This window comes from Conger conger, chromosome 5 (assembly GCF_963514075.1).
Source record: "Conger conger chromosome 5, fConCon1.1, whole genome shotgun sequence".
In the NCBI taxonomy this organism is placed as follows: Eukaryota; Metazoa; Chordata; class Actinopteri; order Anguilliformes; family Congridae; genus Conger; species Conger conger.
In genome coordinates, this window is record NC_083764.1 from 20,528,104 (window position 1) to 20,551,631 (window position 23,528).

The 23,528-nt window shown below is 42.2% G+C and overlaps 1 protein-coding gene across 1 annotated transcript in view; it reads right to left on the reverse strand.

Moving 5' to 3' along the window:
* Positions 1–631: 631 nt before the first annotated feature.
* LOC133128817 (apolipoprotein B-100-like) overlaps positions 632–23,528 on the reverse strand; it is a 32,292-nt gene continuing 9,395 nt past the window's right edge. Inside the window, exons 25-31 of the mRNA XM_061242625.1 lie at positions 18,043–23,505; positions 17,830–17,941; positions 17,166–17,322; positions 16,097–16,882; positions 15,710–15,960; positions 3,549–3,679; positions 632–897 (exon numbers count right to left, since the gene is read on the reverse strand). Of these exons, the coding sequence (XP_061098609.1) occupies positions 632–897; positions 3,549–3,679; positions 15,710–15,960; positions 16,097–16,882; positions 17,166–17,322; positions 17,830–17,941; positions 18,043–23,505 (7,166 nt within the window). The remainder of the gene's footprint in view (positions 898–3,548; positions 3,680–15,709; positions 15,961–16,096; positions 16,883–17,165; positions 17,323–17,829; positions 17,942–18,042; positions 23,506–23,528) is intronic.

The window sequence follows — 23,528 nt, forward strand, 5'->3', positions numbered from 1 at the left end:
GTAATTGCCCTTGTCTCTGATGTGAGAATGTAGAATGCCCGCCCACAGGATATTTCTACTGTGAACACAATTTAAAGGAGGAGGAATACCCAGGGTAACAGAAAATAATCATCTTTATTATTACAAGTAATTCATACAGTTCATACAACCCCTAGCCTTGCACACAGGTATATCAGTCACTGTCTATATACTCCCCCTCTATGCCACCCACATGAGCCAAACACAAGTGTATGGGCACTCGCCAGACTATACCACCACATACAGAATAACACCCCCTTAGGGCACCACAACATCATACTGCACTGCAATTCACAGCAGGTTTATACCCCCTCAGGGCACAACACACAAGATCCCACCGCAAGCGAAATCACTCCACTGCAAACACATATGTGCTATAACGGCACACAGGAAGTGACACAGAAGGATATGTCTAGCTCCCTCAGCTGTTCTCCCCACCCCGGTACTGCGGCTATAAGCTGCTAATTTTAAATCTATCACATTTAACAAACTAAACATGACATAGACAAAGACAAACATAAAATGAGTCTTTTATTAAAAGCACTTAACTCTCCTGGGGCTTGAGACCCTTCCCTGGCTGGGGCTCGATGTACTCTCTTGCTATGTTGATCCTCTACACCGCACTCTCCACCCCTGGATCTGCTGGTTGTTGGAGGTTGGATGCTGTTAATTCTTCCAGCCACCTTTCTTCTTTCACCACACCCTGGCTGGGGCATGCTACGCTATCTGGCCCTGAAGGTGTTGGGCGGGGGACCTTTCCCTCTCCAGACCTCCCAGCAGAACCTGGGGCTCGCCAACCAACCCAGCCAGTGCTGTTACTTGCTTCTGGGCATGGAGGCACAGTCTGCTGTCTCTGTGTAGCCTCCAGGTTGCTTGCTTCTGATACCGGGGAGAGAAATGGTTTGAGTCTGTTGTAATGCAACACCACCTCAGTAGCTCTCTCCACTAACCTTCACCTATATAAGACTTCTGTTATTCTCTCTATAACCCTATAAATCTCCTTTGCAGTTTAGTACAGACACCCCTTTTCCTCACCCTAGAGTGAACCCATACCAACTCCCCCTCTGAGTAGTACTGCCACTTGACCCTAACATCAAAGGCTTCCTTCTGCCTACCAGAGGCCCTTGCCTGATGGCCCCTTACAGCACCCACCACTGTTGATAGTGTGTCACCCAACCTAGACATGTACTACGTATCTGCAAAGAATCTCTTCCCGCCCTCCAAGACCCAACATGACATCTACTGAGAGAACTATCTCCTGTCCAAACATGATCTTATCGGGCGTAAACCCTGTGCTCATACTGCTTCTATAAGCCAACATCACATAAGGAAACAGCACATCCCAATTGGCCTGGTTCTCTTCCGCAAACAAAGACAACATGGACAACAAGGTCCTGTTAAACCTTTCCACCATCCCATCAGGTCTTATGAATGTTTAATAGTCGGCACACTTCTTTTAAAAAGTTGGACTCAAAATTTTGCCCTTGATCGGTGTGAATGGTGCGGGGGGCCCCTTCGGTTCACTTTGAGAAATAATCCCCAATAACTAAAATGTATTTGTTTCGATCAGAGGTTCCCGGCAGTGGCCCTACCATGTCTAATGCCACCCGCTCGTATGGCCTTGAAGCTACTGTCAGCTGAAGAGGGGCACACAACTGCTGCCCAGTTGTCATTCGTGAGCCACAATCTATACATTCCCAGAACCAACAGTACTGAAAACTGGCTAACTGTCCCTCTAGCCCCTGGAAATTATGCAACCACCTCAAAGAGTTATGGTCCGTCCTCAGCACAAACTCTTTGCCCAACAAGTAATGCTTTTAGTGAAAGTGTCCATGTTCAGCAACTCCTTCTTGGTGGTAGCATATTTCCTTTTCTCTTTAAAATAGAATTTTCCCAATAGAATTTTCTACTCTGCAAATCATGATGGCTTCATTGCGGGGGAATGACTGCGTCAGCAGAGCTGGTGACAGCTTGTGGCTTCTCCACATCTGCTGGCACAATGAGGGGAAATAATTAACCCATGTAGGGACTACAACTTCCACATTCCCACAGGAAAATTCCGCGACGTCCACCACGAATGACGTCTAACTTGGTTCAGCCAATCCCGTAATGGCGGGAGCAATAAACGGTCCCGTATAAGAGCAAGACACGTTCTTGGGATCTCTCTTCTGCCTCTTCTGCCTCTTCTGCTTCTTCTGCCTCTTCTGCTTCTTCTCTTCGACGCACCCTTTTTGGCCATTCGCTTCAGCTCATCTGCTCCGAGACTCGGACAGAGGCTGAATGCTGCACAGTGCACTACCAGGCCTATGGACACACCCAGTTTCCTCGCGGTAACTTTGTGGCCTATAGCAAGTGGAAACTGGTGTACGCGGAACGCTACATCAGTTTACCCCTGCAAAGCTCACCAAAGAACAACAGCAACGAACTTTTCCAGCCGGAAAAGGGACCAACGAACATCCTTCCAGCAACCGAGCGGACCAAACGACAACGCGCGGCTAAGACGCCCCAGCCTGCACATCTCTCCAGGACACACATTCACAACACCATCGCGGCTCCTACAAGGACAGCACGTATTTTGGATCCAATGCGTACGGACTCAGTAAGAGAACAAACATTCAGGCATAGCCAGTGTTTAGTTTAGTCTTAACTGTGTTTGTGAATCTGTGTTTCCATATTTGCCGTCTTATCATTGGAATGTATTTTGTTAGCTATATATGTACGTGAATTGATTCGCCATCTTTTGAGTAAACTACGCAAGTAGTCTTCTCACAGCTAACAATAACTAACACACCCAGAACTCTAGCTTACTCAAGCTAGCTACTCCCACTTTTACCTTTCCTTTGTTCAAGCGGCACGCGCGCTTCCGCGCGCCACACACACGCACACACACATACCCAACTAAATTTCCTTACTAACTTCCGGTTTATCTGTTCTGTGTTTTACGTTTGTTTAATAAATATATTTTATTAAACCCCGGTGTCCGTTTTGGAATCACATAGACATGAGAGCCGAGTTAAAGCAGTCTTTCGAAGAACTTCCAACCTTCAGGTTATTGGTATGTTTAATCATTAATATTGGTTATTTTAATTATTAATTAAAATACTAAATTTGTGGTTAGATATTTCTGATAATAGTAATTTTATGAGACTGATTACTTTTTGCAGTTATACTGCTACACAACGTTTAACTGGCGCCCCGGTTTCGTAGAGAGTAAAATCCCTGTGTTATTTGGCATCCCGTGCGAGGACCCCTACACCCACCAGTCTACATTCCTTTTTCCCAAAGTCTTCCACAGCCCCAACCCCAAGTAATATCTCTTGAGGTGGCACATCAGCCACAAAAAACTCAGCAACTAATGCCAGAGAGTCGAACTGACACACAGTATGTCACTTTCCCAGGATTCCCATCCCCTCACCATTTGCAGCCGAAAAGCAGTTCTGACCTCTCCTTATTGATAGCTAACCAGACCTGTTTCGGAATCACTGATAAGGCTGCCCCACTATCTACGAGCAACAGTGAGTCGCACCCACCTACTTTCGGCACAATGTACCCAGAACCTCCATGGTTAGGTGCAGAGTCCACAGTTATATCAGTGTGCTCGGGGGCAGGCAATTCGTATTCGCATACTTGTTCAGATCTTGTTCTGATTTTTCTAGTTTCCCTGCAAGTACGGGCAATCACGTCTAAGGTGTCTGTTACACCCACGTTCCCAACATCCCCCTCCTGTTTCTCTGAACCCGTGACTGGTTGCCCCACTAGGTGGCACACTAACCCTGCAGTGTACGTCTGGATTGTCAGTTGGTTTAGAGGGGTTTGTACCTCTGGGACTAATTGGATGTTTGCAACCGTGGATTGAAGACACTGCACCGCCTGTCTTAACCCCTCAACCACCCCCAAAAGCACTCCCATCTGCTCAACACTACTAGACTTAGCCACTGACACCACATCATTTGGCCTCAGGGGTCACATGAGTCTGCTCTTGGTCTCTAAGTAACTCCATTTCCGAAGAGAGATCAACTGTGTTTTTTTTAGTAACAGTGTTTCTGAGTAAGAGTATTTGCAAACTTGTTCGGAAACACCAACGAGTGATCATTGTTAAGATATATTATACGTTCTATGGAATATTTTCCATAGTTATTGTATGTTTGTCTTATGTATTAGTATTGACACATAATATGACTGAATATATATATATATATATTCTCACTGAGCACTGGAACCACCAATATTTCTTAAGTCAAAGTATTAGAGGGAGTGGTTAAGCAAAAGGGAAATCCATCATACTATTTCAGCTGACCAATTAGAAGTTGCACCAAAAGTATATGAATACGAATGTGTAAGCCAATCACAATATAGGGGTGGTGACCAAAGCCAATCAGTAGCAAGTAAACAACTGTGGCGTGCCTGGAGAAGATGGGGCTGCGCCCAGGAGGAGGGAGGACTAGAAGCCAAGAAAGAGTATATAAGAGACTGTGTTACAATGTGATTTTTGGGTTGCTCCGCAGTTCACCGTGACTTTTGTGATTGGATCTGATGGAATGAAAGTCTATTATTCAACACTTTGCTGCAAGACTCCTGATTATAAGAATTGGATTGTATTCTTTGAATTTGGATGAATACTTTCTCGGCCTGGGGAACCAAGACAGTTCCTCACAGTAAAAGCGAGTATAGGCATATACTCGCTTTTTTGTGGAAAGGTAGTCGACTTCAACATGATGTCAAGAATATTGTTAAAGAAGCTACATTAGCCCCAATCATGATTATGATCAATGACTTTAACATGTCTTTTTGCTATTCAATCCATATAATTAAGGTAGATGAGAAGAAACAATGTGCTAGTTATTGTTGCCTAAATAATAATTGTCATATAAGCTGCAGTCTAACTCGCTGGGCCTTATTTATCAATGTACAGTACCAGTCAAAAAAGGACACACCTTGCCCTTTTCTGGCTTTTTTGATTAATGGTTTATTTCCACTGTTTGTAATCAAGCAATTCATATGTGGTCAAAGTGCAGATTCTCATATTTTATTAAACTGTGTTTGCATAAATTTGGGTTGCACTATGTAGTAATTATAGTACTTTTTATACATAGCCCCCCATTTCAATGTAAACAAATTAACATTATGTCAAATAAAATACTCATGTTTTATATTTGGTAGCATATCCATTGCATACCATGACTTTGTGGTGTCTGTGACCTATCAACATCGCCAGAGTCTGGATATCTTCTTCTCAGGTTGTCCTACAAGTGAAACTATAACTCTTTGCATTTTAATGGATCTCTATGGGAATTGGGGGGTGGGACTAGATTTTTCGATGAGAAGGTCACAGACATCCGCAGATCCCTTGCAACCACTGCCCCCTCTCTGTGCCCCTGCCCCCTCTAGGCCCATCCCTTCCTTTTCCATTTTCTCTCCCCTTACAGACTCTGATGTTTCTCAACTCCTGTTCTACCACCACCCTACAACCTGTGCCCTTGACCCTATCCCCTCTTCTCTCCTCCAGACTATCACACCTGACATTCTCCCATTTGTCACTTCCCTTGTCAACTCCTCCCTGTCTTCTGGCTGTTTTCCATCATCCTCTAAGAGGGCCTACATCACCCCGCTGCAAGAAAAGCCTACCCTGGATCCCTCCATCATCCAGAACTACCGCCCTGTATCTCTTCTTCCTTTTCTATCTAAAACAGTCAAACAAGCTTCTAATCAACTTTCTTTTTTCTTTTCTAAAAACAACCTGTTAGACCCCCATCAGTCTGGCTTCACTCAACAAAGACCGCACTCCTCTCCATCAGTGAATCACTCCATGCCGCACAAGCAGCCTCCCTCTCCACTGTCCTCATTTTTCTAGATCTCTCCGCTGCCTTTGATTCTGTGGATCACTCCATCCTCCTGTCCTCCCTGTCAGCAATGGGGATCGGTGGCACAGCCCTGAACTGGATCGGGTCCTACCTCTCTGGTGTCCAAGGTGTCGATACTGGACCATATCGACACCTCGGCCTATAGCCACAGGAGTTCCCCAGGGCTCAGTCCTTGGCCCACATCTTTTCTCTCTTTACACTCATTCCCTTGGCCCTGTTATCACTGCACATGGTGTATTCTACCACTGCTATGCGGACGATACCCAACTCATCATCTCATTCCCACCATCTGCCCGTATCTCTGCTTGCCTGAATGACATCCAGAGCTGGATGGACAACCACCATCTAAAGCTCAACCCAGGTAAGACTGAAATGATATTCATTCCTACCATTACCTCTCCCCATCTGGATCTCTCTTTTTCCCTAGGGGATACCTCACTGATGTCATCACAACATCCGGAGAATCTGCCCCTTTCTCACCCCCTACTCGACCCAGCTCTTGGTCCAAGCAATAGTTTTGTCCTGCCTGGACTTCTGCAACTCCCTCTTGGCTGACCTCCCAGTGCCATCAGACCCCACCAACTTATCCAGAATGCAGCAGCTCATCTGGTCTTCAACCTTCAACCTTCCCCCATTTCAATATACTCTAATATAACACACGCATCTAACCCCCCTGCTTACTTCCTTCCACTGGCTGCCTGTCATGGCTCGCATCAAACCAAAACATTGGTGCTAGCCTTCCAAGCAGTTAAGGGGTGAGGTACTATGATTAAAATAGTAATAATAATAATAATAATAGTAATAATGGTAAATGGCAGGCATTTATATAGCGCCTTCATCCAAAACGCTGTACAATTGATGCTTCTCCATTCACCCATTCATACACACACTCACACACTCACACACCAACGGCGATAGGCTGCCATGCAAGGCCCCGACCAGCTCGTCAGGAGCATTTGGGGGTTAGGTGCCTTGCTCAGGGACACTTTCGAAGAACTTCCAACCTTCAGGTTATTGGTATGTTTAATCATTAATATTGGTTATAAGCCCGGGCTGGGGATCGAACCAGCAACCCTCCGACTGCCAGACGACTGCTCTTACTGCCTGAGCCATGTCGCCCCAGCAAATAAAAATAATTATAATTATAATTATATTATATATATATATATACAGTGGGAGCAATAATTATTTGATCCCTTGCTGATTTTGTAGGTTTGCCCACTTACAAAGAATGGAACTGTGTAGAATTTTAATCATAGGTACATTTTAACATTGAGACAGAATATCACAAAATAATCCACCATAACAACATCATATGAATTTTATAAATTTATTCTCGTATTTTTGCATGAAATAAGTATTTAATAAGTATTAATTATTGCTCCCACTGTATATATATATATATATATATATATATGCTCAAATAGGCCCTGTGCCCGGTTGCATAAAACACCTTACGTGTTTCCCTTAACTCTGATACTTAAGGGTTGATTTCCCCTTAGCTAAGGGAATTACCTGAGGGTGTTGTATATAAACGCTTAGATGTTTTTCTTAGGTAAGGGAAACAGCTAAGTGCTTTTCTGCAATGGTGGATGTTTTACTGTAGCAAAATCTGACTAAACATGGAATGCGTTCTCATTGGTTGCGATCATTGACTGTAGGCTATACAATAAGGTTTTGACCACTAACCTACGATAACCTAGCTATAATTTATTTTGCGAAAATGGGAAATACAGAAAACAAAAACGGAAACCAAATTGGACAGATGAGGGTAAGTGTATACTGTTGGAGAAATATGTGAAAATAAAAACCATTTTAAAATGCGAACTCAATCCGACTGTTACCAAAAACAGATGTGGGAGGAAATAACAGATTAGATTAACGCTAAAATATAGCTGTGAAGGGAGGTCGTTAAAAAATACGAGAATATGCCTATCTGCGAAAAAAAGAATTGAGCAATTAGCTATAGGAGGGAATCCAGCAAAACCAATGAGAACTAAAGTAGCCGTATAGCTAGCTAGTCAGCAACCCATAGATAACTATAGCAATCCATATTCGATCAAGTCACGTTAAAATTAATTTTTGTAACATTTGAAGCCCAAATTATTGGCAACAATTCTACGGTGCTGTTGAAGCCAAACTATTTGGAAGTGGACCACCCCCAGCCGATATATCAGAGTCCACGAAAATGGTCAAATACATTTTAGGGATGAGACGGGTGCGTGGGGGTTGGACCCAAAATGCACGATTCAGAAACAATAGTTAGATAAAGTCCCGCCAGGGCTTTATTCGGGACGAATCCCAGGAGCGTAGTCAAAACAAGCAAAGTCCATACACATAGATCCAGCCAAACAAACAATAAACAAACAAAAAGCACGGTGCTGAGGGAAGAGGCAAACTCGTAGTCGGTAGACGTGCAGGGAGGTCCGGTAGCAGGAGAGCTGTCAGCGGGGCAGTAGTAGTACAGGCGGACGGCAGGCAGGGTCGTAGTCGAGGGCGATGTGGAAGTTGAAACCATAAAACAAACAGCGAGGCAAAGGTACAGAAACGGTAGGCGAGGACGTGGTCAAAAACAAGCGATGGTCAACGAAACGGAAATCAATAATCAGTGGTCAGTGGTCAGTGGTCAGGAGCTTAACATGTAATCAATGACAGTAATGCTCAAGAGTTGCTTTGACGTACAAGAGGCAGACAATTTCGCAACAAACAGAAGCGTGACTGGGCTATAAATGCAGGTGTAGACAGGTGTAGACAATTAGTTAGAGAGCAGCAAGGGAATGGAAAACAGGTGCGATGGATGACAAGTTTAACAAAGTAATTAGTAATCGTTAGTAATAAACCTATCCTGCCCTAGCATTAGTAAATTAGTAAATGACATGCACGAGAAACGTAAGGTAACATGAACACATCATTAGTCTGTTAGTTCTACCCAATCCTGATCTAGCGTTAGTAGTTTTAGTAAATAGAAACAATTAGGGTGTGAATGACAGAAAGAGAGAGAGAGAAAGCCGGAACGCAAGGTTTGCGGAAAGACATGTAAAAGTGTATGTTTAAACAATGACCAGTCTGCGTAACAATAAACATAAATCAAAACATAACACTAAACGAACTAAGACGATAACCACTCAACATAACAAGGTAAAATAATCGTAACGAAACATAACGAGACATGACAAGAAAATAAATCGTAACAAGAAACAAACTAAACAACATGACGAACCTAGACTAACATAATCCATGATAAGACAAATAGTGACTAAGACAAATGATAAAACATAAAAACAAGGCAAGACAGACCTGAAACGTGACAAGGGAAGGACTCATCGAATCTGGCTGGTATACCAGGCGGTTTAGAGAGTGGACTCAGACCACCTGAGCCGATGGAGTAGCAGAGTGAGAGTCATTTAAGAAGTAGCTAACTATGAAATATGAAATAAATGAATTTGCCAAGTATAATCACTCTCTTCTCTGTAGACCTAGCACTGCTTTGAGAATTTTAGCAAAAAACCGCAGTGCAATTAAAAGTATTAATATTGGGTGATCGAGTTCGCCTTTCCAGGTTGTTTGTGATCAAGTAAATAGATTGACGAGCAAATCTATGTTCAAGAATGAACTTTTCATCTGTCATGTAGTCTAGAGCATTTTCTCTATCATGAAAAAGGGATATTTTCTTCCTCCAACGGCTAACAAAAATTCCTTTGTTTGCTGAGACTTAAGGTAATCTGTAGCTAACCTTAAATTTTACTGAGCGAAATTGTTGTTAAGATGTTTTATGCAACACTTTTATGCATCAGTTTCTGATATTTCACTTTAGGAAAGCCTTAAGAGACACTTAAGGGTTTGTTGTGCAACTCTCTTAAATTTATGGGAAACTTAAGGGAAACCTTAAGGGGAAATTACACTTTAGGTGTTTTATGCAACCGGGCACCGATCCTTATCTTTCTTGTGCTGGTAGCAGTTAAAATTGTACTTCCCTCTAGGGTCTTTCAGCGTACTTATCCTTGGTTGTGGGTTTGCACTTTGCACTTTGTTGTACGTCGCTCTGGATAAGAGCGTCTGTCAAATTCCATTAATGTAATGTAGTGTAACTCATCATTCTTATATAATAGTTCTTTTTTTTCATAAGCCTAGTAGGGTACACCATGCCCCTTACGTGTTTTATGGAATGTATATTCAACTCCACTTAAGCATGAATTAATCAGGATTACTGGAATTAGACATCACCCATTTTAATGTTGAATCCTATTGTGTTTTTATATGATAAGAATAATTATAATATCCAATTGACATATTCAAATAATTTAGCACCTATTTTTATAAATAATTAATAATAATAAAAAAATATTTAAATAAATAAATAAATATAACTTTGACGAATCCCGCATTATTTGTGGAAATGCATTTCTGATGGATTAACGGTGAATTTCATTTGGCTCACGTTTGATAAATGAGGCCCACTGTGTACCGAACAAAACACGGGGAAGTGACTGCTTATTAAATAAACTGGCGAGTAGATGGAATAATTTACTTATTTTTGAAAGCTAAAATACCATAGAGTTCAATGCACAGCAGCTTTTATGGCCTAGAGTGGCTCCTCTTTTAGCAAAATTGAGAAAAAGAAAAAACATGACTGGTGGTTGTTACATGTCCCCTGTGCTGGCATGAGCAGTGTCAGGATCTGTGTTTTTCATTTTCTTGTCTTCTGTCTATGCGCTTAGCTTTTCTGTGTTTTGCTACCCTTTGTGCACACCGTAGTCTGTTGAGTTCGCTCCATTCATTCGTTTCACCTGTGTTTCACTTTTTGATTGTTTTCCACACCTGATTACCATTTCCCTCTTGTTACCTGTGTATAAAAACCCCTTTGTCTAGTTCGTCAGCAGATTGTTATGTTATTATATTACATTACATTACATTATATTATATTATATTATATTATTGGCATTTGGCAGACGCTCTTATCCAGAGCGGCGTACAACAAAGTGCATACCCATAACCAGGGCTAAGTGCGCTGAAAGACCCTAGAGGGAAGTACAATTTCAATTGCTACCCGTACAACAAAGATAAGGACCAGGGCCTATTTTTTATTTTTTTATTTTTTTTTATACAACAAATAAACAAACAACAAAGCAAAAGTGACCAAACTTAACTATCCAAATACTGCTTACCTAGCCAACTAAAAATACCGAAACACTATGTAAATCACAAAGACAACAATTAAGGATCACAGGGAGGTAGGGAGGGATGGGGAGAGGTGCTGCTTGAAGAGGTGCGTCTTCAGTTTGCGCTTGAAGGTGGGGAGAGATTGTACAGTTCTGACCTCAACGGGGAGTTCGTTCCTCCACCTCCCCAGTGTTTATTTATGATTGATACCCGTTACAACCTGTTTCGTTTTCGACTTCCGCGTTTAGCTTTTCCCGTCTAGTTTTGAACCGTAGTTTATCAATCTGTTTTTTTATTTTTTATTATTTGTTCTTTGGATTCTGTTTTCGTCTTCTCTACCCACTCGTTACTGAACCTTTGCCTGTGACTACGACTTCACTTTTGATTACCCTTGATATACTGTATCTGTTTGCTGGAATATTGACCAATTGCCTGGACACTGAACAACAAACTGCCTATTCCCTGCTATTCCTGTTTGCTGTCTATGGAACCCCACCTGTTTGACCTCTTTGAATAAAGATTCTGAACTCGGGAGCCACGGTGGCGCAAGGCTACGATGCAGCGGACTTGCAGTTGCCTTTTGCTGCAGTTGCACACCGAGGACCGGGGTTTGATCCCTGGTCCTGCCAAAAGCCAAGTTTGGTCGGCTCTCGTGGAGCAGCATAATTGGCTCGCTGCTCAAGAGGGAGGGACTTGGCAGGGTTAGCTGATCACTGCACAAGAAGCACCTTGGGCGCCTCAGAATCACGGCCATGAGCATGAGACGCGATGGCTTGAAGAAGGCTTGTCACTCTCCTTCAGGCCGCTAAGGGATGGGGTGTGAGCGGTTTATCTAACACTAACTCTAATTGGACTTGATGGGGTACAGTTGACTTCCAAAAAAAAGAAAAAAGAAAAAAAAGATTCTGAACTGAACTTCTCTCTGGATTTTTGCGACTGGGTCTTGTTGTTCTGCAGACCAGATAAGCAGGGCAACATCCGATTTATTTCACTTCTGACAAAAAAATAATAAAAGTAATGAAAAAAATTACCTGGACATAACAAAGCATAATTATTTCTACATAACTAGGTACAGAGTGTTACCAATATTGTGGACAGGACTTTGTGACTGGACGCCCAAATGAGGAGTTCAACAGCATAATGTAAGGCTAGCTGTCAGCTTGAAGAACTGCTATCTGATCTGGCTTAATGGTTACATAAACTGTGTTCCAAACACCAAGTTAGCTCACTACATTCCAAACAGTGCAACTTTTATGACGAATGAATAAAAAAATTACTTTGAGTTCAGTATTTGTTTTTATGTGTGTATAAAGTCTAAAAGTCACATGCACAATCCATTTCAGCATACAGTGACATGGTAATGGTGATCCACTGTGACATTGTGGTAGGGAAGCTGTTGCTAACCGGAGACTATGAACCACGCTGACTTATACGGCTCAGCCTGCATAACAGAGTGAATAGGTATTCGGACCATCGTGAACTAACACGGTCTTCCGAACAAAGGGACCTAACATTGTGCAGATATTTGTGTTTTTTTCTATAAATATTGGTCCAATTCACATCAATCAGTGTTTTAATGTCTGGACTACTCAATAAGCAACCATAAGCATAAACCACATTCCTCAAGAGAATGTTATGGGTAGCCATCTTGAAGGAATGTTTTGGCCAAGTTCTCAAGAGTGGACAGGGCTTAGGAACAGTCAATGAACATATGCAAAATTTTTATCACCACATCATTTGCAAAACTACAGCTGATACACCTGAAAAGAAGAATGTGGCCAGACTCCAGTGGATTTTATATTTTAACTTTTTTTTTGTGACACGTAATGGATTTATAGTTGAATGATAAACAAATATTTGAAGATTCAAAATTTACCGTTAGTAAGTGACTGTGTGATTACACCTGCTGATTGAATCTGTAGGCTATTTAGGCCTGTTAATTATGTTGTTAGCTTATTTTCGTGGTGTCACCAGTTTTATGTTATTAATGCATAAATCAACAGTATTAGTAGGATTTAAAGGTATAGCTAACTAGGCTATGTTTGAACTGAAGTACAGCTGGTGCAGCCGAGTCCTACAGAGGGCACGCAGAGAGTTGCTGCAGTAGTGATTTTTCCCTCGAAGATATTTATTTTCTTCTGTTACAGATCTACCATCCTACCTTTATATGCAAGCTGATATTGACTGGGCACCATCAAAATAATTTTTAATGGATGGCATCTCATATAGGCCTAGTTTAACCCCTGTGCTTGACCATAAAAATTGCTATGTCTGCTTGTCCTCCAACATGTCATTGTCAAGGAAATTGTCATGTGATTAAGAATGGTCCATATGACACAATTTTGCCTACATAGCCAGCTTCTCTATTTTGTGCTGGTGATAGCTAGCCACTATGCACTATGCAACCATTGCTCTGTTAAAACTAGCTTTCAATTGGGAAGTCCAGTACAGATCGAATAAGTTTGGACTGCATGCATAATTCCTTCCATCCATCTATTATCTAAACAACATAATCCTAGTCAGAGTAATTGGGGGCAAGTGACCTTTCCAGCAAGCATTTGGCAGGAGGCAGAAATTGACCATGGACAGGTTGTGAATCAATCACAGTAGTTCCCCACTTTGCATAAATATTTTTGTTAATTGCAACATTTTCACAGACAAAATCTGGATTTGATGCACAGAGAAATTTCATGAAGGGTTTCTGTATTCTGCAAGTTGTCAGCTTTTTTGCTTTCTGTTTCCTGATTTTCTGTTTAAGTCCCTAGCGTTTTCGCCTCTTGCTTCCCTCTGTGACCACCATAGTCTGTTCCATTGCCATTTCCATTCATTTGTTCCACCTGTGTTTCATTTCATGTCTCCGCCTCCCCACTCCTTATATGTACTTCCTTCCTGTCTCTTGTTATTCAGATGACTTGTTTTTACATTACATGTCATTTGCCTGACGCTTTTATCCAAAGCGACTTACAGTTGGCAAGACTAAGCAGGAGACAATCCTCCCCTGGAGCAATGCAGGGTTAAGGGCCTTGCTCAAGGGCCCAACGGCTGTGCGGATCTTATTGTGGCCCCAACCTTGCGGGTCCCAGTCATGTACCTTAACTACTACGCTAAAGGCCGCCCACAAATTCTCATTGTCTGTCAATCAGTCTATTTAAACCTGTCCTTTTCAGTTTCTTGTTGCCAGTTTCTTTCTGTATTTCTGTTCCCAACCCCGGTTCTAGCTTCCCCATACCTGTGCCCTGTATCAGTTTTGCTCTGCTCTGTTTTGGATTTTTTGTTCATGACCCCTGCCTGCTCTTTGGCCTGCCTCTTTGTATTACGATTTCTGTACCTCTTGCCCTGGTTGGACTGACCACTTGGTTTTTGAACCCTGCCTGTGCCTCGGATAACGCTCTGTCTGCCCCTCATCTACTTGTATCATTAAACCTGCTATTTTCCTTTTACCCAAGTCTGCACATGGTTTCTCTGTCCCCCATACCTGACGAAAAGTAAGCAAGACACAAGGCTATTGACTGTTATATTATAATGATGTATTAACAATTAGTAAATTAGGAACAAGCATTTGCTAAACCAGACCTCTTGGAGAACCCAAATAATCTACACCCAAATAATCTTGTCCACAGCCCTGTGAGCAAGGAATTTGGTATTGAAGCTCTCTATTAAGCTCTCTTAGTACAGCCTAATCTTGCCCATATCCTTATTCTTTAAGTGAATATTGGTATTACAGTACTACAACTTCGGAGCCTGGGGGGTATTTCATTGTGATTACAGTGGTTTACCATTTGCCATTGAGGCCTTTTTCATACAGAGTAAGTGTAACTGATACATTCTACCAATATGATAATATTTGGTGCCCTTTAAGCTGCCACAATGATTCTCCCATTTTTGTATATGTGGTGATGTAGCAGTAGGGGTAGTTGCAATCAAATTCCTTATATGCAAACTCTCTAATTATTTCCATGGCACAGCACATCCAACATGTGCTGAATTATAATTCAATGAAGATTTCACTTTTTCTTTTTTTATATAATGTTAATTTGTGCAACAGGATTTATTGTAGACGTTCATCAAAACCATCAACTCGTAAGTGCAAGGAAAAAATGGTAGACATAAATGAATTTTTCACAGCATTAGAACACTGTCTAGAGCTCAGGAAATATCTGCAAGCCTGAAACATTTTGTTTTGTAATTACAATCTGATACATGGAGTGTCTAGTGATTAAAACTCATGCAAGATCTGTCTAGACTCATGAAAGGCACACGTATCCAATGACCATTATACTGGTAATAACATGAATGCTACTGAATCTTAGTTTTTAGCCACACAGTGGTTATTATTGTGGTTGATTAGCATTGTGTTTTATGCACTAGATGTTGATACTCCTCATTAGCTGCATCTAGATATTAAGACATCTCAGGAAATAATTTCAATGCCTTTCATGACAAACTGAAATCGTGCACCAGCTTTTGATTACTTGCATACAAAATAAGAGGTTTAACAAGGTGCATGTTGGAATTACCACTTTAGATACATTTTGACTGATTTCATTGTGTACATTTTTTGGTTTCTAGGCAAGTATACAATTCATTGGCAAATATTCCAATTCAGGTGGTAGTGTTTGAGAGACTCAAAGTGTTCATCTGGTGTGGACATTTCACACATATCAGCCAACCAGTTCCTCAGCTTCGGGCACTTCCTCAGCTGCTGGCACTTCCTCAGCTGCTGGTACTTCCTCTGCAGCAGGTACTTCCTCAGGTGCAGGTACTTCCTCAGGTGCAGGTACTTCCTCTGCAGCAGGTACTTCCTCAGCTGCTGGCACTTCCTCAGCTTCAGGTACTTCCTCGGGTGCAGGTACTTCCTCAGCTTCAGGTACTTCCTCAGGTGCAGGCTCTTCCTCACCAGCTGGTGCTTCTTCAGGGGCCTCTACATCCACAGGGGCTGGCACATCCTCAGCAGCTGGTGCCACAACATCGGTTGAAGTGCCGGTGATCTTACTCAAGGGGGTTCTGATTGTTTCAATCAAGTGCTGCAGATAGTCATTCAGTTGTTCCAGGCTCACGTTGGCATAGACCTTGTCATATGTTGTCTTGATCCAGTTGAAAATGGTATTTACATAGGCAGCAACTGCATCCAGAACATCTGACTTCAAGGAACCAGTGAATTCGTCAGCCTTCTTGGCACAGTTCTGGACCAAGTCAATCATCTTCTGCAGCATAACATCAGGACTCTCAAGATGCCGCACCATACCAACAATTGTATTCTGGATGTTCTTTATGGAGGATTTGAGGTTTTCCAGGACTTGACTCGCAGGGAAGGCCTCGTCAGAACCAGGCATGGTTACTTGTATGGTGCTCAAGTTGGTAATGATGGCATCAATGTAGGGCTCCAGATAGTCATTGATCTTTTGTACAGCTTGTTCAATTACTGCAGAAACAGAGCTCATAACATTGTGGGTGAGCACTGGTAAAGTGGGCTTTCCTTCCAACCCAGGTACCTGGAACTCCCTCAAGAACTGAATAACTTTGTCTAGCACCGTCGTGATGGTATTTTGGTACTGTGTGATGAGGTGCCTAAAGAGAATGGTAAACTCGCTTGTTTCTGGGAGGTCAACCGGCTCAAATAAGGCAGAGATTATATTCTTAAGCTCTTGTGAAGCACTGCGGATGTCCATGTCAAAGAGTTCACTGTGGTACTTGTCGACAGTACTGTACAGGGAGGCAGTGATGTCTGGCAACCTCTCCTTCAATCCCAGGAATATGTCTGTCATGATTTCCTTGTTCCAGTCAGTTTGAAGGCTCTGAGACGCTTTGACATTCAGGATATCCACATCAACCTTAGGTTCAGACTGGGATGTAAGAGAAACACAATCATATAACACATTTCTTTCTTTACCTATATTTTAGTTTTTCCTTGCATTTTGCTATCCATATTCTGACTTAGCTAAATGCACTTGTATTTTTTGAGCATTCATAACTTGTGACTAGAGTACCTATATTTCATATGGGGCGCATGTCCTAAGTGTAATTGTTTAATGCTTAAAATTAATTCATTTAAAAATGATGTGATTGTATTATATGTTTCGGGGAAAACAATTCTACTCATATGTTCATACTCAAAATAAATCTCACCGGATATCTGCCATACAGGCGTGCAGACATATCTGCCATCTGCAATCCAAGAAATCCAGTGGTTGGGGCAGAGATGGTAGCACTGATACTGTCCTTTCCCGATACATAGCGGAAGCTCATGTCACTCACGTCGATGTTCAAAGTGTGATGGGTAGAGCTGAAAAATAAAGATCAACAATAAATGTCATTTTTATATTTTAGTACTCACAAGTTATCACAAGTGATATAAAACATAATATGTACATTTTATAATTGGTTTACTTATTATATACTTAGAAACCCGGAAACAATGCAAAAGCAAATAAAACTGACAAACTAGAGCATAGTGTTCGGTAGGTGTACTTACGGGGCATCAGGAGCATCTTGAAGTGTTTTCCTGAATTAATTTAAGGGATAGAAATCAGATGAGGTATTCAGATTTAAACACAATGTATACACACATAAAAATTGCATCTACCCTTTCAGGCAGAGTTTATGTGATATGTATTAATCGAGGGGTGATGTGTTTCACAAAGCCCCATTTCATTGAATGTTTTGAAAATTACCAGTGATCTGTCTGCTAATCAGGAATAATTACAACACTAACACTTAAGTGGATTATAACAATTGTTGAGATAATAAATGGGGAAGGCCAAAAATAATGTTAACAAGCAAGTGGTGTTACCTCAAAACATTGGGAAAGTGATGTTCCAAGTCCATTTTCAGGTCACTCTGGCTGAAAGTAGCCCGATTTTGCAGGCTCAGGGCACCATCCTCAAGGCTTGCAGTTGAAGAGGCTGTACCATAAAAAGCAGTATTGGGTTGCGTGAGTACAGACTAGGACATGTAGCAATTACAATACATAAGTAATGTAAATGGGATGAAGGTCAGAACTTACCATCAAGATCATATGCCAGGAAAGCCAAAGTAGAAGTGCAAGAGGACTTAAGTGAAGCAATGTAAGCAGGTGCACTGTTTGTCAGGCTTGCTGTCAGTGTTGTGCTGTAAATGGGAGAGGAGACCTTCACAGTGGTGGACAGAGCAGCAGGTATGTATCCATCCTGGTTCTTGCTGCACACTGCAATGACTGCGCCATTGACAGACTGCAGTTCTTCTTCACTGGTGGCCTTGTCAAATTTCAGCACATCCCAAAGGCTTTTCTGGTAGATGGGAAGCGTGATAGCTTTCAGGATTGCAGCATGACCGTCAATGGATTCACTGACCTCCATTCGAATTTCTGCCAGATCATTGGACAGCAGCAAATCGTATGTGTGCAGAACAGATACAAGTTGTTCTTTGCCTTTCAGGCTGAGCTTCTGCTTCTCTGTAGTAATTTCAAGGGCAACATTCTGAAGAATGCTAGCCTCTCCCAGGCTGCTTGGCTGTGACATGTCAATATCCAAATTTGCAGTCAGTGTTACCAGAGGAATGAACTCAAATGTTCCTTTAGCAACATGCTTCCCCTTGGTGTTTAATGATTCCACATTAGCTTCGTTGTTGCAGATCAATTCCAATGTAGCATTCACATGGCTTAGAGATGCGTCAAGGGTCAGGTCCTCCTTCATGTCCATACTCCAGATGTTAGTCTCCCCAGAGTTACCATTGGAGTTGGCATCAGTCTTCAGAGTAGAGTGCAGGCCATTGGCATCCAAATACATATTAGCCTCATTATTCAGAGCTCCAGCAAAATTACCACTTGCCAGGATGGTTCCCTCAATCTTTCCTTTAGTAGATAAGTGACCAGAAAGTCCCTCCAGGGCCAGGTTCTGTTCAATATCTCCTTTGCCTTGAGCATCAATCAGTGGAAGGTTAAAGCTGTACTTCAGCTTTGTCTTAGAGTCCACGTTAGTCTTAGCCTTAGTGCTTCCAATTAGTTCTTGGTTGATTTCCAGGTTCAGAAATTGGAAGGAAACTTTCGCCACAGTTGCCAGAGAAGCCTCCATAGCTCTCCTGCTAAGATTGATGGTGCTATCATGGGTTCCCTGAATATTATCGTGCTCCAAGGACAAAGCTGTGGCAACTTTGATGCCCCTCTTCTTCCTAGACAAGCTAGTGGTTCCATCAAGTTTACCTTTAAGAATGTCAAATAGAGAGGTTGAGGAAACTTCAAATCGGGCAGTGATATCTTCCTGGTTTTGTAAGGCTGCATTGGCATTCAGAGAGATCACAGGAGACTTTAGTCCAATATCAAATATCAGGTTGCCTAAGGATGGGATTGTGATAGAATCAATGCCAATAGAAATCATGTCTGGGCTCTTCTCATACTGAAGCTTGAGATTAATGTCAATTGTCTGTTCAGTGGTGGTCAACAGGGTCTTCAGACCAGTGTTTTCCCACAGAGATACTTCATGGAGAGCTGGGGTTCGCACACCAATAAATGGAACAGTTACCTCAGGAATGTCCACTGGGAAGGTCAAAATGTTTAGATTAGCCTCACCATTCACTGTTGCAAAAATGGAAGTTTCCTTATTATTGTTGTCCATTGTAAGATTGTGGAAGTATTTGTACTGGTTGAATCGAGACAAAGCCACCCAGTTAATCTGTTGCACATCTGCATTGACAGTAATGGCATAATCGTTCTGCAGATCAACCTTTCCACTCAATGAAAAGGGGAGAGTAGCCTTAGCATTTCCCTTGTTCTGTAAATCAAAAATAATTTCAGAGGGATTAGCTAGAAGGTTGACTGAGTTAGAAATTGTTCCACTTACTTCCCCATCAAGCTCGGTGTCATGAGAACCTTTCAGTTCAATTTTCAGGTCCCCCATGTCAACCTTTCCACTCACAACTGCAAGGCTGCTCTTAATGAAGGGAGCTTCTGTCTCAGCACGGCCGTTAAGAGTGATGTCCCCAAATAAAATGCCATCAGCATTTAGAGTTTGTCTCATTTTTAGGTTTTTGCTATCTGTGTTTCCTGTAAAGGTCAGCTTAGCAGAGTTGATACTGATGGTGAAGTCCAGGTTACTCGTGTGGGTCATTTCATCAGTGTCCTCTGGCATGGTAAACTTCCCATTTCCGGTGGTTTCAATGGCCAAATGCATGGCGCCACCTTCCAAACGACTACCTGCCTTCTGGGTTATAGTGGCTTCACTTGACATGCCAAAATATGGGAGGTTAGCAAGATGGTTGTAGCTGGTTTCCAGAGAAGCAGAGAATCCACTTTCCAAGGCAAAGAATGCATTGTTGGCCAGTTCTGCAGTATATATTGCAGTTGTCGCTTTGGCAGTAGTCTTGGCTGATGCTTGAGCTGAGAGACCATAGATGGTGACCGAACCCTGGTGCTCAACTGATGCAGCAGAGTGGGTGAATTTAATTGTCTCAGCAACAACAACGCGACTCAGTTTTGGGAAGCCAACACGTGTAGTGACATCCAGGACATAGTTAAGAATATCCACAGTTGATGTTGCCTGTGATGAGAGGTAAGCTGTTATCTGTGGAGTCGCTGGGTTGGTTGTGGAGTTGTGGAGCTCAGTAGCGGCCCTGAAACTGTAGTGTGGAAACTTGAATCTCATCTCTCCATATAGTTTACCAAAAGCAGGGACTGTTATCTCACTGGGGATTGGGGGCAATGTGAACTCAGGGATCTGAAGGGCTGTGATATCAAAGTTCTCCAGACTGAGTTTTGGAATTGTGATGACAGGGAGGCTGATTTCAGGAAGACCATTCTCTGGAAGGGAACTCTGGATGTCAAGTAGAGATGACTGAATCCATATGACAAATTCCCTAACAGCTTCAGTTTTCTGTGGGATCTCATATGCTTGAATCTGCTCATTCACAAAACTTGTGACTTCACTGATTTTTGGGTTTACGTCATCAACAAAGGCATTGTAATCAAATGACTTCAATTTCTTGACAATGATGTCAATGTATTCACTGAGCAGGTCAATTATTTGCTTGAATTCAGATGTTTTCAATTGGTTCACTGCATCATCCAGTAGCTGCAATGCTTTGTCAGACAACACTGGCAGATCAATGGATTTTACATTGTTAATTACTGCCAGAATTGTGTCTTCAATTTTGAATTGCTTCAGTAGTTCTACAACCTTTTCCAAGAGTGGTTCGATTTTCTTGTCAACTTCATAATTAGCCATTATTTCTCTGACTTTTGTGTAGGCAGCATTGATTTGGTCGGTGATTTGTAATTCGTTAAGAATGCGAATGATAATGCCTTTGATGGAGTCAACTGTTTTGATCAGTATTTCTGTTGGCATTTGTGCAACAAGCTTTTCAATGTACCCTCCAACATTGAAGGAGGAGACAAAGTTTTTCAGATCTTGGATGAATGCTGCCAAGTCAAAGCTTTCAATCGCCTGCTTCAGTTCGCTTACTCTCTCCTGAAGCTTAACTTTGATTTCATATTCCTGCAACCAAGCAATGCTACTGTCCTTGAGTTTCTCCAAATCGGCCTGCCCAATGATATCCTCAACAGCAGTTACGATGCTAAGAATAGTTGCAGTGATCTCATACTGATCATCAATTTCCTTCAGTGCATTTCCAATGCGCATAATAATGTCTGTGAAGTTATCAGACCAGGCTTCACTTTCTACTATGCTCTTAAGTCTGGCTGCCACATTATCCAGGATGGATTCAATGGCATTCTTCATGCTCTCTAGATAAGCCTCCAAGTCTTCCACAGTGACAGCATTCTCCTGCAGTAGGGCAATAATTTTCTCCTTTACTGCAATGACCTTGTTCTCCAGATCCTGCTCTCTAACAAAGTCACTCACAGCCTGAGGCAGATTTTCAAGCCTTGCTCGGATTTCATCTCTGTTGATGTACTGTTGCAAGGATTCTAGAGCATGAACAAAGGATGCTTTCATCTGTTCCAATATGGCAGGCAAGGTCTCAAATAATGACAGCTCAAGGACATTGCTGTCGCTGCTCTTGTCATACTTCAGGGAATTGGAGATGCTAAATTCTTGGATCTCAGGATGGCTCAGAAAGTCTGTGAGGACTGTTCCTGACAACTCCACTCCGATCCTCTCAGGTTGGTTGTAAATGTCAATTTCCTGGGTGTATTCATGCTTGTTCAGCTTGGATTTCATCCTCCATGTTCCCTTCTGCTCCTGAGGGGTCAGGAGACTGTCAATCTTGTTGTCAAAGTGTGTCTCAACAGAAGCTTCAATGTCCAGTTGATGTGTGGTGGAAGCTCGGCAGTCATGTGAAAAGACTGCAGCCAAGGGCTCTGCCTTCAAGAGCAGTTTGCTATATAGCTGACCAGTATGCTTTCCAAACAAGGTCATATCACCATCAGCATTGAAAATGGAGTCAACACTAATGCTAAAAGGTACAACAAGTGCACGGACAGTATTGTCAACACGGAGAATCTGAGAGTTAAAGCGAGCCTCACTGTTCAATTTGGAGGTGAATCCAGCAACCTCAAAGTCAGTGTTGTGGATCAGATGAGCTCCCAGTATCTTGCCATTTGTGCTACATTTCATTGTTGCAGTAAGGTCAGCATAATTAATTTCATAGGTATGTCTGAGCTCCTCATTTCCGAAATTCCCCTTCAAGCTTCCAGTTAAGTCAATCTTGTAAGGTTGGAGTTTTAGTACACCTTCATTGTTCAAGCTGATGTCCAAGAGTCTGAGTTCATTGTTCACATTAACAGAAGCTAAGTAGGGCTTAATGTCAACTATGATGTCATGTTTATACGAGTTGCTGTCACTGACAAAGCTGTCCGTCTGTGAGCGGAAGGCTAATGTTGAAAGAGTAAGAGCCAGAGAGTTTGTATTTTCAATCTTCATGTCCAGCATTGATCCCTTGGATATAACTGAGAGTGTGGTACCAGTGGCATCGATTCCCCCATTGAAGACATTCTCTAATGCCAAGGGGCCACTCTGTAGGGTGGTGGTGCCACTTGTTGCCAGGTTACCACCACCAATAGTTAAGAAGGCCTTATGGGAACCATGACTTACACCAAAAACAAGGGAGCCTTCAGTGTTCACTTCCAGGCCACTGCTACTGGCAAACACACCCTTTATTGTGTTCTGGGTCTGGAGGAGGGGTGAGTCTAACTTGAATGTTGACTCTCCTTTCAGCTCTCTGCTGAAGGGGTTGATCATGAATGACTGCGAGGAGGAAGCTTTTGCATTCACAGAACCTATTCTGACAATTCCATCCAGATGTCCTTCACCAGAAAGCTCTTCAGGAGTAAATTCAGAATGGGCAGTGTAGTCAAGTGATGTCTGCAGACCCAGAGGGCTTGAAGCTTCTATCTTGTTAGTAGTTTTTATGTTTACTTTGTCAGTGATGCTTCCAATGCCCTCAAGACTGACATTGACATCTACAAACTTGTGGCTCAGAGAACTGCTGATGATGGCCTTCAAGGCTTCTTCAGGTGTTGTGGTGAGTGCTCCAGTGCCTAATAAAAAATAAATATGTGTT